At 43.5% G+C, this 18,422-nt stretch overlaps 1 protein-coding gene across 1 annotated transcript; it reads right to left on the reverse strand.

Annotated features, from left to right (window-relative positions):
• Positions 1–31: 31 nt before the first annotated feature.
• camk4 (calcium/calmodulin-dependent protein kinase IV) lies at positions 32–14,962 on the reverse strand. Its single transcript, XM_028974890.1, has 11 exons — positions 14,574–14,962; positions 9,182–9,260; positions 8,924–8,986; positions 8,636–8,718; positions 7,613–7,685; positions 4,170–4,260; positions 3,975–4,049; positions 3,648–3,723; positions 2,629–2,755; positions 1,743–1,895; positions 32–1,576 (listed from the first exon to the last, which is right to left on the reverse strand). The coding sequence occupies exons 1-11, from the start codon at positions 14,687–14,689 to the stop codon at positions 1,403–1,405; spliced, it is 1,110 nt and encodes a 369-aa protein (XP_028830723.1). The 5' UTR covers positions 14,690–14,962; the 3' UTR covers positions 32–1,402.
• Between the last annotated feature and the right edge of the window lie 3,460 nt (positions 14,963–18,422).

The following is an 18,422-nucleotide window of genomic DNA, read 5'->3' on the forward strand; positions in this document are numbered from 1 at the left end:
GAAAATAAAGAAAACACATTGAATGAGACGGTTTGTTCAAACTTTTGGCCTGTACTGTATACATATATATATATACATGGTGCTCATCTGACTTTAAAAGTAACATACATTTCGTTTTGTCAGTAAGGTTACATACAGTGAATTTTTTTCCCCCAAAGACAGTTGCAGCAGTTTCATGCAAAACATTGACCATTGCCGATGTACACATTCCTTGTATGCCTAATTAAACAATTCACCAGCAACATTCCCTTACAATAAAACATGCTATGAGTACATTTAAAAAAAATGAAAAGACTCCCCTTTTTGTTCCTTTCTTTGTCAGAAATTCCGTTATGATTGATGAGCATAATTTGTTACTTTAGCTGTGCTGTGCTTAACATGGCCTATAACTTTTTTGCCTTTCAAGTGCAGCATTATTGTGGGTTAAAGTCTGGGGTGAAAGTAGATTCAGTGCCGACACACACTAATGGAAAGAGCAACAAGCAGCTCCAAAAGCTGCCAAAACGTTTGTTACACACAAGGTAAAGTGTTTTAAATGTACTTTTATTCCATACAGGCATTAAAATATAGATTTTTTTCCAAGGCTGCATGAAGCCGAGGAGAGATGGAACAATTAAAAACAGTGAAGGTACCTGTACTGGCAAGAATTTAAAATAAAAAAATTACTTCCACCCCTGGTTGAAGTTAAGGTGTGTCTACATTGGCACTAACCTGGAATTCCATCGTGTGTGATTGGCTGCAAAAATATCCTTTCTATATGTCCCTACAGCTTAATTATTAAGAAAACCTTTTCAGCACAATTTCCCCAAACCTTACTCTTATTTACGAAATACGTCACTACAAATGTGTAAAAAGTTAATAATATAAGGCATTCTGCTATAAAGTCCTAGTAAAGGTACAGTTTAATAGTCATGTGTTATCTGCAACATCCATATCATAAACAGAATGAGTATTGCATATAAATCTAATCATATTCTGTAAACTCTTAAAAAACACTTTTCAGAACGAAGCAGCAAACACAAACTGTGCTTCAGAGCACTTTAGGTTTAAAACTGGTGCCTGGTCATACATTAAAAGAGATGGATACTAGTGGTTCTCACGTTGTGTCTTTTGGCTGCAGAACATTCACTGCCTCTATGAAACCCCCAAGTCGGGGCAGGACATGAACGTTGAAAAACAGGATAAACATTTCTCTTTTACTTCAAATACTTGTTGGCCTGTTACGGAAACACGTCAAGTCATTCTTTTTAGAGGAATAAAAGTCACACATGCACTTTAGCCAAGCAAAGTCTTCAGTCCTGTTTTCACAGCACGCGGGGAGATGCTCCTGAAACGCCCGTAAGGCCCTCTGTTTCTCAGCCGTACTCGGAAGGGCGACGTCTTGCAGCGCTGAGATGCTGGTTTATGAACCATCCGCTTGAGTCTGGGACTCACTGTCGTGCGACTCGCTCTCCACCGGCCCCTCCTGAACGGGAGAGTGACTGCAGTTGTTCCTGCTGCCATCAGTGCTTCCGTTGTTGCTGTGGCTGCTGGCGCTGCCCAGTCGGGAGGATGCCACTACCGCTTTGACCGCCGCCTATAAAATCGTGACAGATTTTTATCTGTTCAGTAGCCTACATTATGAACTGGACTTTTTTCCAAAAACCTTAACATGCTTCAACAGGTAAAAGACAAATTATATTTAACCAAGTCAAAAAAACAACAACATTCGTATAAATTGATGCTTGGCAGATTCTTCCTACCTTAAGCTTTCTGCGTGCATTGAACTCTTGGAGCTTCTTCTGAGCTGTGTCCATATGGGCACAGTTAACTGCTTTCCCTGTCACCCATGGGTGCTGCAGTGCCTGCATGGTGGAAAGGCGTTTCTTTGGATCCTGGACAATCAGCTTCTTCACCTGTAGGCAACAAAAAAGTAACTTTGTCAGTCAGGCTTTTTTTTTTTTTTTTTATTGCAGTTTTGAACATGACATACTGAGTAAGACACTTCTCTGTAAATGTGGATTTTAGGGAGAAATAAGGGTATAAGAGTGACACTACATAATGCAATACAACATTATATAAATTCTTAAGGGAATTATAGATGATGGGTGGTAGTATGAACCAGAAGACACAGGTTCAAATCCCACTTACTACCATTGTGTCCCTGAGCAAAGAAACTTAACACTAAGTTGCTCCGGGGGGGACTGTCCCTGTAACTAGTGATTGTAAGTCACTCTGGATAAATGCTGTAAATGTAAATGTAGATGGCCATCAGTAATAGGAAAATGCAATGACATGAACTTGGGAAATTGGCACACAACTAGCCAGTGCACGGTCTGCTGACTAAGTCGACCGCTAGAATGTCATGATTGAGTCCGTTGATTACTGTGCAGTCTTTGTGTAACAAGACCCCGGTCCAGTTACTGCAGAGAGACAAAAAGGGCCTTTCACTGGACAAATCCTGCTGCTCTAAGGCAACCGAGCAAATGAGTTTCTTTTGCGAGCAGATTGCACCAGTTTTGGCAACATTATGAAGTCCACGCTGTAATTAGCGGAGTAAGTAGTAACCACAGAAACCTAACCTAACTCAGAAGCTCACTTAGTCATTCTAACTCCACAATGTTGTACTGTAGAGCTCAGCTCACTCACAAGGTCCTTGGCGTTGAGGGACACGTTGTCCCACCAGGGGGAGACAAACTCATATTCACAGTTCAGGATCCGCTTGAACATGTACTGGTCTCCTCTGTCATCGAAGAAGGGCTCAAAGCCACACAGCCTGGAGGCAAAAGACAGAGAGATTCCCGGTGTTGGCTGTGAAACTCAAGGAAGCTGCTGCAGGATTTCCCTCTAACATCTGACGTGAGAAGACAACAGCACTCCACATTTGACGTATGTCTCCATGCAGCTACTAATTTTTGTTTTGCATGCTGTTTGTGATTTTTGCGTGTAAAATGCAACATTACAACAATACGCTGTCTGACGGCCAGAGATTTCCTTTAACATTCCCAAAACACAGCGTTATAATTTGCACCCTAAAATTAGCACTTCAATATTGCCAAGGTAGATTCAGTGAGTATTTCATTTCAAACCCCATCTACTTAAAATGTGTTCACCCTATAATATTTAGGGTAATAAATAATAAATATGTTTATTGAAGGAAAAACCAAGCACCTGGTTCTTGAGAGGTCATGTTAGGCAAGATAAAGAGTTTTTATTATTTGTACTGCCCACACGTTTCTAAGACACATTCCCATACACAGCTGAAGACTGGCCAGCATTTGGAACATCATCATGGCAACAGGAAGGCATAATGAAGCTGAGAAATGCACTCGCTGTGCTTGTATTCAGTTAAACTGACGTTAATGTACCAGCCTGTTATGTATGGTGTGGGAGAGTGTAAGATAGCATAATTATATTAGGTAATGTGGGGTGGGGGGGTGTTGGTCTGCATCATGCTGCAGCTACATGGCAGCAAAGTGCTGCAAATCATAATATAGAAAAGATTATGATCTTTGCCCACTGTCAACACAGCTAAAATTATACAATGCAGCCTAATAAGCCAGAGTCAGGTCAGTCTGCATAGGAAGCTTGAATGCAGACTGTGAAGCCAAAATGCAGAGGGATGCAGAGAGTAAGTTTATGGGTGTGCTGAGAGCCTTGTCGCTCACAGTATGTACGTGATAACTCCCACAGACCACATGTCAACTTCAGGTCCATACGCACATCCCCGCAGAATCTCTGGAGCTGGACAGGAAAAAAGGAAATGAAAAATGATATGAAAGCAGAATTAAGAAAGCAGAATGTATACTTTCATTCCAGTTGCAGGACTTATGTGTTTACTAAAGAAATATTTCAATTGAAAACAGCCAAATATGTAATCATTCCATACAATGAGATATGTTGCTGTAGTGCTCTAATTCAGTCTGTTGTATCTTACGTATTGCATTCATCCATTGTACTGCATGAGAGAAAGTGGGCTTCTACAAATGACATACCACAATACCCCGGAGTCCCACACACTGTCTTCATTGTGACCTGATCATCTATGATTTTTGACAGGCCAAAATCAGCTGAAACAGACAAGCAGCATCATTCATCATTTCACATGAACGGCGGCATCACAGGTGCAGCGCTGGTGCTTTGTGTTAATAGCAACCTTCCACTCAATGGAACCCTGCTGAGTAGCCTACCTATCTTGAGGGGAGCGTCTGGTGCTGAAGTGGCATATAAGAGGTTCTCAGGTTTCAGGTCCCGGTGCACCACTCCATTCTCATGAAGGTACTGCAAAGAGACAAGAACACAAGATGAAGCTGAGCACTATTCTGTACTACCTGTATTTTATAGGAGGCCAGTGTCTTTCATGCAGTACTCATAATCCTTTAAAGTACAAACAACCAAATGTATGATAAGCCGGAAATTATTGGAATTACTGAAACATTGCGAAAAAATTTAATGTAAAGGAAGACACACAAATGAGGGAAAGGTTTTAATGTTAATGTGTATAATATTAATAACACATTCATAACATTATGTATTTAAATATGTATAGAAATGATTTCTGTTGGAAATCATTAGAAATATCTATATCCAGACAATGGGCAGTGTGTTATTCTGAAAGTAATGTTAAAAAGTAAAACCAACAATTTATTTTCAGTAATAGCTTGTCTTTTTTATTAGATACAAATCCGGGCTGTTCTGATCAAAGAGCCTCCTTCTCCTATATCAATGGGTCACATTTGCTGAAACCTGTCTGTGCAGTCATCATTAATTGCCTGCGGCCAATCTTTGCCCTGCTCTTTAATAAAACATTGGCAGTGTTAACCCCTGCATACATTCATGTCCTATTACAGTGGCCTGGTTAGGTTTTTATCCTCAGGCTCAGAAAATGCTGAGGCGCATCAGAAATTTAATCTCTTTGACATATGAAGTATCTCAGGGCTCAGTGAAGGGTTTCAGCACCAACCTACAATACACTGTGTGGCTCTGTAATAACTGCCCCTCCCAGTACTTCTGTACATTCTGAAGAACATAAATAAGTAATATGTTTGGCTGATCTAAAATCCCTTTCAGGTGGAAAACAATGCTATCAGGTACCTGTCACAATATTGTAATGGTTCAGTGGCTTCATTGAGATTATGGTGATTAGGACAATTACCACCACAGGGCTCAATGCATATGCGCATTTCATAAGCAGGTGCCTCGGTCAGGAGGGTTACCATGGTAACTCATTAAACAGAGCCATAAAAGTCTGCTTGGTTACAGGGGGAGCCGGGCGGTCACCTTTACAGAGATGATAATTTGAGGAGTCGTGGGGAGTGTGATTATCGCAGGCTGGCCAGGATTTAGAGAGCTCTTCAACAGGAGCACTGGAAATGGCATCAGGCCACATCTACAACTTTTATGACTCAAACTGCTCACTTCCATGCTTGTAGAAAGTTAAATCTTTGGCACTTTAAAAATTAGGAAGTAAAATCAGAAGTAAAATGCTAAATTTTGAGCCTGATTTGTATAATGTGCATGGTTCCTGAAATTTTGATTGAATGGGCAGCCTTGGAAAACAGACAATCTCTGCTATCTCTGCCATGACTACATGTGGAGAAGACCATAGCTCACAGTCTGCTCAGGCAGTCATCTCACATTAACTCCTTAATGTGTGCTTACCATTTAGTTACTGTGGTAACACAATACTAAACATTGTTGAATTAAAAAAAAAGCTTATATACGTAACTGAAATACTGCACCTCTCAGACCTTTAAAGAAACTGTAACTGTCACGATGGCAGGACGGGGCCGGAATGACGCATTCATACAACTCTCAAAATCATGGGATTTACTTGAAACATGACACACAGGACAAGGTAAAAACCAAATGACCCGACAAGGACAAGACACAATGAGGAGACATTTATATTAATCAGGGTGACATTAGACAAAACTTTGGTCCGGAACATGGACCTGGAGCACAGTCAGGTTTATGACAGTAAATCATCATAGATTCAACTCCAAGCTGGGCATAATTTTTCACAAAGCTTGTGGTAAACAACATACAAAAAAATCCAATATGTCATTTGTAATCCCCCCTGCAGGGCCACCCGTTCTTCCCAATGCTTCTAGGTGGATTTCACAGACTGGCAGGTGAGATATGAGGTGGGCTGTTGCAATGCCTGTTTCTGAGGGTTCAGCATGATGCATCACATTCAACCACACCAATTATTGTGATCATTTCCACTTTGCCGGAGGGGAATTCTCCCTTTGCGTGTTAAGCTTAGTGGGACTGACACATATAAGACGCCCTCACTATCCATCCCTGTTTATCCCGCTCTCTATTTCATTGTCTCTTTCTGGCTGAGGGCTGCCATTCTCACGGCAGCTTTGCAAGATTTGTTTTGGCAAGTTGGCCATGGTAACACACCAGCAACTGACCCAAAACACTAACATCTCCATGGTGAGGGGAAAGGCCTCATAAGCTGCCAAATGCCCAAAGCATCATGGCAGACATTTACAAGACTGTACAAGACTTGTAGGAATATAGTCACAGCCCAATTTTATTAAAAATGGGAAAAAACCGTAGGCAAAATGTGTGTCTGTCCTTTTAACATCATGTATGTGTAGATAGCCTGCTACCAACAGCTACCCGGAAAAAGCGGGGAAGTTATTTAAGTTCCTGAATGTTCCCCTGCTGAATGTGTGGTGGGAAACCACCTGAATCGAACATCAAATTGTGCAATTTTGCTAACAGTGTCAGCAGGCTAGTAAGAACAGAATTCCTTTTGTAACATCACTGCTACTGACTACATTTGCTATTCACTCATGTATATGTGTGTTTGTATATATATATATACACACATACATACATCCAGTGTGTGTGTGCATGCTATTAGATATGTTCAATTTAAGCATATTACAAACATGTATCCTGAGCAGGGCAGAAGAGCAGGCCAGAATATTCAAAACCAATAAGGGCTTTTTGTTGGGAGTGAGAGACAAAATGTGCTCCTCGTGTAAAAAGTGCCACAGGAACTGATATTATGATAAATTTGCAAATATAAACATGTCACTTTTCAAAGCTTCATGTTTTTCCTGTCTGATTTGCTCCCCTTCTCAACCCCAGTGGGGTAAGCGCTCCACGCATGAAAATTCCTGTCTGTCTTACTATGTCATCTCCTTGGCAACAACAATCTTTGAACAACGAAGGCCACTTGGCAAAAGGAAGCCGGACTGAAAAAGGTAACGTACACAAAACTAATACCTCCCCCATTCAAGCACTAGCTAGAGAAAAAGGTCTCAACCTGCTCTCAGCCGTTTCATTTTTGTAAAATTAAAACATTTATGGTTTACATAACACAGAAGATCTCGGTAGTCTGTGTTGGGGGGATGCTGGGAAACTGTGGGGGAGCCTCAGCCTTGATCAGCCAGCCTCCTCTAGTCAACAAGCCACAGTGACGGCAGAGATCTGCGAGTGGGCGAACACATAGGGGACAGGAAGGGAGAAGGGAGGAAGTGACCACCTACGGGCCGTCTGAGAGCACAGTGCCACGATCATAGCATATCCCTGTGTGGCTGAGCGGCGATGAAGCTCCTGGTCAGGAAGGGGGGGGGGTTGCTTACTGAAACACACAGCAGCACAGACTCACCGCCACGGCCTCCAACACTTGCTTGACAGCGTCAGCAGCATCCCGTTCACTGTAATAGCCCTTCTCGACAACCCTGCAAAAAGCAATGCAGACAACTACGTTAGCACAGTGCACAGCTCATCACTCCCTTCAAATCAGTGGACCTTGCAACAAGAAAGCAGAGGGAGTCTCAGCGGCAGCTGCATGTCTTTGTTTGTCTGAAGTGACTCATTCGCGCACATAAATAATACAGCTTTCACAGAATAGATAAAAACAGCATGCACAGATGTTCACAAGCAAAGGGATACCTGATACTGACTGTTAGTGCCGCTAGGAGACGCAAATAAGCCTGAGCGCTTGTCTACTAACGTCACACCCTGGGTAACTGGAATGAAATACACTCCAAGAAGAAGGCATGGGTGGCCATTGAGAGGAGGACAGAGAGGACGACCTAGCCACAACTTCCTAGCTGTGCACTGTGCTTTCTAGTCTCATAATGCAGGGAACATAATTTGACAACAGTGAACGTCAATCAAGTCAATCAGTTAATTTATAGAAATACAGAGAAATACTAATCCCTTATCCAATCACATTCTCTGTGTATAAATACTTGGATTATTAATAGGCATGTTATTAATTTATGAATGTATATTTGAGACAATGACCCATTAAAAAGCGCTGACATGTGTCACATGTGACATGTGACATGTGATATTTGCTTTCCCATCAGATTCATTCAGCTGGACTTCTGTTTAATGCAGTACATAATAAAACTGTGACAATAAAATCTTCCGGCCGTGTATACTTACTCACCTGGAATGCACATTGATCAGGCAGCTCCGTTTAGCGCTCCTTTCTCGAGTGACACTGAAAACTAATACGCCTATAAGGGTCTGTTTATTTATTTACTCATAAGAAAAGTGCTAGTTGGGAATTCTGTCCGTGCAAGAAAAAGGTACAAATCCCTAATGTATTTATAATGTCACCTGGAAAAAGACAAGCATGGTTTCTAAAAAAAAAAAATCTTCACAACAGATAACAAACCTGTCAAATAGCTCCCCTCCAGTGACGAGTTCAAGAACCAGGCTGATCTCAGCGGGGGTCTCAAAAATCTCCTTCAGTTTAATCTAGGGGAGAATCACAAAGGTGTCACAATCCAGGAATCAGCACCACAGACAGCGCCTATTTTGTTATGATGTCGCTACATGTTATTAACGCTGTAACTACACTGAATAAATACACAGAATGGGTCCCTGGGTGCATTAAGGTCCTGGGAGTGTTATGAGAACAATACAGTCTGACACATTTGGAGTTCACTCTTTAAAAACCTACAATGTTGGGGTGGGAGAGCCGCAGTAAGACGCCAATTTCCGTTCGTACAATCTTCTTGTCCACCTGCATGGGCAAAAGCATGGTAGTTGGACTGAGTCTTGCACACTAGAATAGCCGGAAAGAAAACGGCTGCATTTTGACACGTCAAATCTTCATGTCATGCAGTGAAAAAAACAAGCAGGTAAGCAGCACCTTCACAGCACACTCGACTGACACCAATTACTGAAGAACAGTGCCAGGCTGGAACCGACTGCTTACCGTCTTCTTCAGCAGCTTTACTGCATATGGCTTCTGAGTACCTTTCTGGCAACATCTGTAGACCACCGACGTTGCCCCCCTGTTAACAGACAAGCAAAACTAAATAAATGAACAAAAACCAGCTCATCCCAAACACTGACACAATGTTGTCATGAGGTACAGCACTGAGTGTTGCCATCCTTCAATGGTGACTTATTTATCTCTGCAGCAGACCTACAATTATGGAGATAATGGCTACGTTCATATTACCAGGCTGAAGCAACTCTAATGTAATTTCTTCCTTTTAATGTGACATAGATATGACTTTTTTTCAGAGGTCCAATCTTTTCTAATCAGTTTTGAGTCTACTTGTAAATGGATACGTATTGTGGCCATGCGATGTGCATTAAAATGGAAAACAGTGATCAGAGCTGTGGAAGACGTAAAGATTGCAATTAAGAAGTTTTATAAGAAGCCAGTGTCACGCTCTTTCATTCCTGCGGTGAAGACTGTATCAGAAACACACACAGGACAAGCTGGCACACCATTGCTGATGCATTTATATTGTTAATGCATAAGTCTGCATAAGTCTGCAACTTACTTACTGTGCAAACTGCAAAGAACTCATAATAAAAATTGAGGCAAATTGAGATGCTTAATGAAGGTACTGCAAAACGGTACCACAGCTACCACAAAAATATAATTGCCAAAAGCATGAAATGCATTGAATGCAATCTGAAATGAAGGTGAAGTGTCCCTGGTGCCGCTGGACAAAGAGGACAAGGAGAATCCAGACAATTCACAGACCAGGGTGCCACAACATGTCTGTATGAAGGGCAGCATCAAAAAAGCTGCCATGTCAAGCTGCCATGTCTAAGTACCAATGCTATTGGCCCCCAGGTGGGGTTTTATGGACTTTATAGACCAGAGCTAGATTGGTATTGTATTGAAGGTATTGAAAGTGATTATTTGTCACACGTGACACATCACAGCACAGCTCCCAGTGCACACAGTGAAATGTGTCCTTTGTGGACACATGGGCAGCTATGAAAGGTGCCCGGGGAGCAGTGTGTGGGGACGGTACCTTGCTCAGTGGCACCTTGGCGGTAACTCCTGGACCAGGGCAAATTGACTCTTATTAATTAGCAAGTTAATCCCTTCTCTTAATTTATCACTAGTAGCTACAGGGGCACGTCTGTGTAGAATTCCAGAGTGTCTTCTGCCAACTGAATGTAGAGGAGTCTGGTGCACATCCGAATGTACAAAGAAATGAAATTGGGTTAGAGGGCTCAGCTAATGAAATTTGAAAAAGGCCTGGGATGGGACCGATCCTCCGTTCTGAGACAAGCATCTGGGATCTCATTAGGCATCCATGCAGGGACAGATCCTCCCAGTACAGAGCCAGACCACCGAGCTTCCCCCTCTCCATCTCTCCCGCCCAGCCCAACGGTCAGCCCCAGCAAGTAGTTATCAGGAGAGCAGGGTGAAGAGCTTACGGCCTCAAACTGCTGCAGATAATTACCATGTCAAGCCAGAAAACACAAACAGATTTTTTTTTTTTTACTCCCAAAATAGGAGATCCTGCTCCCCTGTTATGTTGCATAACACCTTTGCAAAATACCAGGGGAATATTCTCAACTGGAAATCTGCTCTGAAACCAGAATCAGAGATGTGATGACTACCATCCTTTGTCTTTCTCTCTCTCTGTCTCTGCCCCTTCCCAGTCATTTTTACAATGCTCCATTTCATTAGGTCATTAAAACTTAATGCGGGGCTGTGCAGACGATTCAAGATAAATGAGATATCTCGTCTCCATGCATGATGTGAGAGTGGAAACGTAATGGTCACGCTAAGTGTTGGACATACTCTAGTGGCAAAGGATATGCTTGTTTACAGATTTCATATTTCCTTACACTAATGCACTGGGAAGGTCAGAGGCTTAATGCTCTTAAGCCTGATGAAGATTATTTGGCCATCCTGGTGACCAAACATGCAAATGTAGTTTATTATGAACCAGATACCTCATTGAGAATCTATCCCCATCCATTTGCTAACTAGTTCAAAAATATGCTAAATCAATTACAGGCCGTTGATGAAAGCCTAGGCAGGATGTTGTTCCATATGTACCCTCAGTTCTTGGCCTATTTTACTGACACCAGGTTTTCAGAAGACGAATGATTCCCATTTTTAATTAGTTCTCTCCTGGATTTTTTGCCATTGTTGAAAAATCCGGAAATGGTTGTGAAGCGACTAAATATCACATTTTATCGTGAAAAAATACACATAAAAAAAAAGTCCCTGGCTTTTTTGAGCAGCCAGTCCTCCTGCACCGAGCTGCTCGGGGACTGGCTGCATCATCTGCGGATATGTGGACCTGGCTCCAGCTCACAGCGGAAGGGGAACAGAGTCTCAGTGGCAGAGGAAAGAGGCCTTCACTTTCACTAATGCTTCACCAGGACAACAGATGGGAGCTCATCAAGAGCCATACCAGACCCCCATCTTCAATCACAAGTGATGATCACATTGTTGGAAAAAAAACGTACAGAAGGTCTGTGAAAATGTTATTAATAACTATATAAAAGCACAGCATTTTCAGAATGGTTCCCATATTTTGAAATGTGCTTTCCACACTGTATATTTATAAACTCTAAGCACAGCGTGAAGCAGAATTTCCCATGCCAGAGAACAGCACATTTTAAATATGAAATCGATGAAATATCTTACTGTTCAAAGAAACAAATTTTTATGTTTTTGTTTTTGTGCTTGGTTATTATTGATTTCCTAAGATTCTGCCTCAAACAGCCACTGGAGTGTATGCAGGTATCCATGCAGGCTTCTGGGATATCTTCTATACCAGCTGCTCAGACTAGGGTGTGAGAACTTTTCACCCGTCAAATCTCATTTAGGATTTGCAGGAAAAACCGAACTGGATTACAGGGGCTGCTCCAGATTTAGAGGCTGACACTCGTTCAAATACAGAAGTGGCAGTGAATTGCACATCACATCAGCAGAGTTATAGCAACTGTGGCCTAATTTAATCACTATATCAATTCCACAGTGCAGAGGAGCACTTCTGAAAGCACATTAACAATGAAGGATCTGTGAAGAAATCACACAATGTCAGTTGGAGAAAAGTTGGAAAGCCTAACAATTGAGCTTTCATGCAATATTCCTTGTTCAGAAATGCCCAATTGATTTGCTTACTGAAATTCCATAAATACTGAACCTTTCAAGGCAAATGCGGAGACGTAAACTAATTTCCTTGGGAAAATCTAGCTTGATGAAAAGCATGTAGATGTTTCCCTATCTGGAAAAAAACTGTTGGGTTGGAAATGACCCAATTTCTCATTGTTGCATAATCAAAAAGAAGAAATCCACATGCTTGTAATGACAGGTGACCTCATTGCAGGAAACCAACAAGGATCTTTAACATTTTATGAATTCACCACCAGGAAAACAACAAACCATTTGAAGCAAACTGGACAAGGGCAGCGTAATATAGTTTGCATGTCCACAGTGCCGTATTATATGTTCCTGTTTATCCGAAAATGCATGACAATCAGGCCAACAATCGACACCTACAACAAGTGCCATTTAATTACGGCCATAATGGCTACTCTAACAATCGTTAAAACAAGAGCTCCTGCATCAGGCACTTGAGGCGAAGGGAGAGAAAAAAAGATCGGATGCAGGCGTGTGCATTACACAAGCTGCTCCTGTTTCTGTCTTCCACTTGCCCAGAATTATATAATCACATGGGAGGGAATGAGGGAGAGAGACAGAAAGAGAGACAGAAGGAGGGTGGGGGACTTCTCTCAGGAGCAAGTGGCACCACCTACATTAGTTATTCAGCTTGTCCTCGGAACCACAGTGATCCAGGAGTCTGTGACGGATACATAAAACTTACAGTACTGCTCATACGGGTTTCCATGGGTTACAGCAGCAGTAAGAAGCCCTGCTAGAAACCTGGTGATTAGAAATGTAACATCAGGATGTGGCCCAAGGGGATGGATCAATGGGACAGAGCACCATCTAGCAATTTGTCTTGCAACATGTCACAGGTATCTTTCAACTCTGTTTCATTTTTGATCTGCTTCTAAGTCTGTGCACTAGACCTCGTGCATCGGTTGCCAGGTTTGTAGTCAGAGCTTTTTTCTCACCCTGGGCTTTCCTCCATATGCAGCCCCGTTCTGCCACATATGTTCATTCACAGCTTCAGGAAGCTGCTTTTCTCACTTGGTACATCATGCACTCAGTTTATTCACCACTCAAAAGACATCACACGTCAAATAGTACACACAATTTTTTTTTTATAAAAATCCATAGCTCACTGATGAAAGTGAATGTGACCCGGTCTCAGGTACGGGGGAGCTGCAGCACGTTCACTGCATGGCTCTGCCACTGCCAGATCGATTGATGGCTCTTCCTCCCACACTGGGCGCAGCAACAAATCCTGGGCTTTCGGGCTTCATCTACCTCTAGGAGAGCCATAACAGCAGCAGGAGGCCAATTCATCAGCCAAAGCTGAAGTGACAATTGGGACGCGTGCTTAAAATGTCCAGAGTTACGCACCTCCAATTCATTACCCGACAGCAGTTATTACTGTGACAGATGAAGACACTATTGACCAAATCGGCGAATCAATGTTGCCTGGCAGACGATGTGCATCCCAATTATGGCCCCGGTGGAAAGGTAAGGTGCTAGAACTTCATTGCTGTAGTGGTGATGGAGGAGGGGTTCTGCACCAGTAAACTAGTTCTCCTGCTCTGGGACTCATTATTATCAAATTCGTCAGCAATGCACACATCCATCGAAGTGCCGGCAGATTCTGTCTTATGCATACGGTGAAAGAAGACCAAGACACCCCAAGTCTTCGGTAAAGTGACAAAGAACCACAGCCTAGAGACAAATGGTGGGTAGCAACATAAACACAGAGACGGTTTTGTTTGATTGTTTGTTTGTTTGTTTGATTTCGCTTTTTTCAGATTCCCTGGCGACTGGAGGTCGATCCAGAGAATATTTCAGCTTCTGTATCCGGCCGGATCTGTTGCCAGGGGTCAGGGAGAACTGAGCTGACAGGCTTGGCAGCTGACACGGCTGATAAATACCACATAATATAGCACGGTGGTATGAATGACACCATACCTTACTTTTGGGGCACGAACTGGTACATGTACACATTCATTTGCAGCGCACGCTCTACGGACAGTGTAAATATACTGTACTTCCATCGATTTGATCCCAGTTGATGTATTCGCGGTTTCATGTTTTCCTTTGGTGCCTGGTGCTATAACACATACACGCACCAAAGTTGCAAGCGCAGCATATTTTTTTAGGAAATATTCTTGGATACTCATCATCATCATCATCATCATCGTGGAAGAGAAGCCAGGGTTCCAGCACCGTCACTCACCGTCCCAATTCAGCCTCCAGCTCGTAGTAGTCCGCCAGCGTCTCCTTCTTCGACCCATCTATCCAGTACTCCTGAGTTGCCGCCGGTCTGGACGAGAGCATAGTGACTTTCAGCATCCCCCGGATCCGATCTCAGATGACGCCGGGGCCGACAGCCTCGCCCCCGCCACTCCTTCACCTGAACCGCCGCAGAAGGGGGCGCAGCGTGGCCGGCGGCGCGGGCTGGATGCTCCGCTCGGTCGAGGCGAGACGAGGCGAGGCGAGGCGGGTCGAGCGGGGGACGGAGGCGGCGCGGCGGCGGAGGCGGTTTCCACCGGGTCTTACTGTCGCCTCTGTAACGAGGGAGGGCCGCCTTTCTCACAACTTTCACTCATGCAGCCTAATGCATTCTCCGAATTAAAGCCCCAGACTGATGCATCGATCGCGTTTTTACATAACCCGTCTCCAGACGCGTCAACCTCCCCGTGTAGCGTTTTCAACCTTCCGAGGTGCACAAAAACGTGTATTTCTACTTCGTACTCGTATATTTTGCACGTCACAATATATCTTATTAATCCTGAACCCCAGTTTTATCATGTTACAGTTCCCCCACACTATTTAACAGTGGGCAGAAGGTCGTGGGTTCGAATCCCGATCCGCCAAGGTGCCACTGAGGTGTGTGGTGGTAGTAGCCTAGTGGGTAACACACTCGCCTATGAACCAGAAGACCCGGGTTCGAATCCCACTTACCAACATTGTGTCCCTGAGCAAGACACTTAACCCTAAGTTGCTCCAGGGGGGGACTGTCCCTGTAACTACTGATTGTAAGTCGCTCTGGATAAGGGCGTCTGATAAATGCTGTAAATGTAAATGTGCCAAAGCACTGTCCCCACACATGGCTGCCCACTGCTTACCAAGGACGATGGTTAAATACAGAGGACACATTTAATTGTGTCGCTGTGTGCTGTGCTGCAATGTTTCACAGTCACTTCACTTTACTATTTCCACAGGAGAGATCGGGGTTCCATTTTAATGCATGTTATAGGCTACTTGTATGACTCTATGTGGCCAACATAATCTTAGATCTGGTGAGACAACGTCATTCACTGATTTGCCAAATTCCCTAAGTGGTCCTACTCCTAGGAGTAGGGCAGTGGTGGCCTAGCAGGTAAGGAAACTGACACGTAATCGAAAGGTTGTCGGTTCCATGTCCAAACTGCCAAGGTGCCACTGAGCAAAGCAAAGTCCCCACACGCTGCACCCCCGGCCGCCTGTCATGGCTGCCCACTGCTCACCAAGGGAGATGGTTAAAAGCAGAGGGCACATTTTGTTGTGTCACCGTGTGCTGTGTTGTGTTTCACAATCACTTACATTTACATTTACATTTACATTTACGGCATTTGGCAGACGCCCTTATCCAGAGCGACTTACAACGTGCTTTCAAGTTACCATCGATGAAGAGATCAATTCCGGTTCACTAGGACCCCAGCTATGAATACATCTATTTAATTCACTCTGTTGTAGATTCTGTACACAAAACTTGACAACAAGAAAATTACAATTTAATCTAAATATTCTTTAAAGAGGAAGGTCTTGAGCTGTCGTTTGAAGGTGCTCAGTGACTGAGCTGTTCTGACCTCGAGGGGAAGTTCATTCCACCACCGAGGGGCCAAGACGGAGAAGAGTCTAGATGAGCGTCTTCCTTTTACCTTCAGAGATGGAGGGACCAGGCGAGCAGTACTGGAGGCTCACTTTCCCAGCCCACAGTATGATCGTGTTATTGTCTTTACTAGTGAATAAACTACACTACTGTGTGCCTCTTCTTACCTCAAGTTATAATTGAATTGAAGCAAAGTCAGATCAAATGTGTAGAGAAACACAAGATGGGTAAAACTGGGCGAAACAGCTGTCATGTTACAATCCTTTATTATTTGCATTTATACCAGACCCAAAAAAGGTCAACATTAAACCGTTTATTTGCATAACCAATAACCAACTCAAGAAGTCAACACCTTACCAACGTGATCATGCCAGCTGCCCAGAATAATCAGATACAGGTTGCCCTTCTTGACCAAATGACCAGTGTGTTCCCAGCGGAGGACCTGACAGCACCATAGTGTCATTAACCTTGTAATGCAAGTGACAAGTTGGAATCCCAGAAGGCTGGGGTGAAAGCAGGGGTTCCTGTACAATCCAGAAAGAGAACATGGTTCTTTAAGTTAACCTACCAAAAGTGATCCAAGGCAGGACAATAGGGGGAAAGGGCTGGCAGTCTAGTGGGTAACACAATCGCCTGCAAACCTGAAAATAACAAAGTCACAGGTTCAAACCCCACTTACCACCACTGTGGGTGTCTTGCTCCCTGAGCATGACACTTAACCCTGAATGTCCCTGTAACTAATGATTGTAAGTTGCTCTGGAACTGCATAATGTCATAAATAACAAGTCAGCGATCACTCAGAAGGAGCTCTACCATGAGAAAGAGAGAAAGAAACCTGAGAAAGAGTTTCAGGTATTGACTTCACCTTCAAGCACCTTGATGTCATTCCACAAAAGGTGTTTTTTATCCAGGACAAGGCAAGCTGGTCTTGGCTTGCAGGAATAACCTTCTATGTGTTCATCCTGGGCATTCTTATGAAATGAGGGTCTCACCAGCCCCCTCTCGGGCGGCAGTCCACCAGGCCCTGCATGAGTGGTCATCCTTTAAAGCCCAAGCTGAGCAGGACTGTATATGAGCCTCCACACAGAGCAGCCATCTGCTCATCACCTACAGGCTCAGCACAAAATAAAAGCATCTACATGTCCTTTTAGCGGTGCAATCACAGCCCGTCTTTCTCTCAGCAGAGGTCTCGCCGTGTGCTGTAGCAGGGACGGACGTTATTTTTACATTCTATTGCCCCCACCTACCTATCTAGGGTAGACATGAATAAAACATGTTATATTGCACCACTTTAAGTCCCCAAGGTGTCAACAAACATATCTATGGTGTCCGACTAGACAAATATACAGGGAGCACTAAAATGTACTCTTAGACCGAGTGAAAAGAAATAAAAATACAGGCCGGGCTACTTTGTTCACCAAGTTTCGAAAACAGCAGCTGTGGTGGAGACTGAAGTGTCCCCATTCTGCTCAAGCCCATCCTAAACCATACACAGCATCAGAATTTTAGACCATAGATCAACTTCCGCAGCTGGACAGATAAGGTCTTACTGCTTAAGCTTATGAAAACAGGATTTCCATTTTAGATTCGGGTAGTGTCCAGACTTTCCAAAAGCCAATGAGGTGAGGAGTACTGGTCAGTCCTGACACTTTGATAAAATGCTTTTCAGAAGTATGGAAGTAAAGCTACCATCTTTTAATGATGAAGTGATGAAAGCGAAGTGATCGTCACATGTGATACACAGCAGCACAGCACATGGTGCACACAGTGAAATGTGTCCTCTGCATTTAACCCATCACCCTTGGTGAGCAGTGGGCAGCCATGACAGGCGCCCGGAGAGCAGTGTGTGGGGACGGTGCTTTGCTCAGAGGCACCTTGGCAGATCGGGATTCGAACCGGCAACCTTCTGATTACGGGGCCGCTTCCTTAACCGCTAGGCCACCACTGCCCCTATATATTTGCTGCCCCTAATATAATATATTTGAAAACTCAGCAAAACAATGCGCTGACATAAACAAGGAAAGTGTATGTAAACAGAAATATATGAAAGCAGGTCATCTACATCAATAACATCAAACAGCAGTTGGGTGTTATTAGAACCTACAAGGAACCTGGCAAGATGAAAAAGCAGAAAGTTTGAATCTACATTAAATTTTTGCAACCTCAAGAGCCACAGGGACCTGAAGGGCAAGAATCCTGCACAGGTCAGCA

The sequence above is a fragment of the Denticeps clupeoides genome, chromosome 3 (genome assembly GCF_900700375.1).
Source record: "Denticeps clupeoides chromosome 3, fDenClu1.1, whole genome shotgun sequence".
Lineage (NCBI taxonomy): Eukaryota > Metazoa > Chordata > Actinopteri > Clupeiformes > Denticipitidae > Denticeps > Denticeps clupeoides.

What these genes read in the sequence shown, in the direction of transcription:
- camk4 (XM_028974890.1), bottom strand. Translation starts at nt 14,689, where the DNA reads ATGCTGAAAGTCACTATGCTCTCGTCCAGACCGGCGGCAACTCAGGAG. An exon ending in TGGGACTCCGGGGTATTGTG is followed by an intron (nt 3,724 to 3,974) that starts GTATGTCATTTG and finishes TTTCCTGTCCAG; the next exon opens with CTCCAGAGATTCTGCGGGGA. An exon ending in CCCTCAACGCCAAGGACCTT is followed by an intron (nt 1,896 to 2,628) that starts GTGAGTGAGCTG and finishes TGTTGCCTACAG; the next exon opens with GTGAAGAAGCTGATTGTCCA.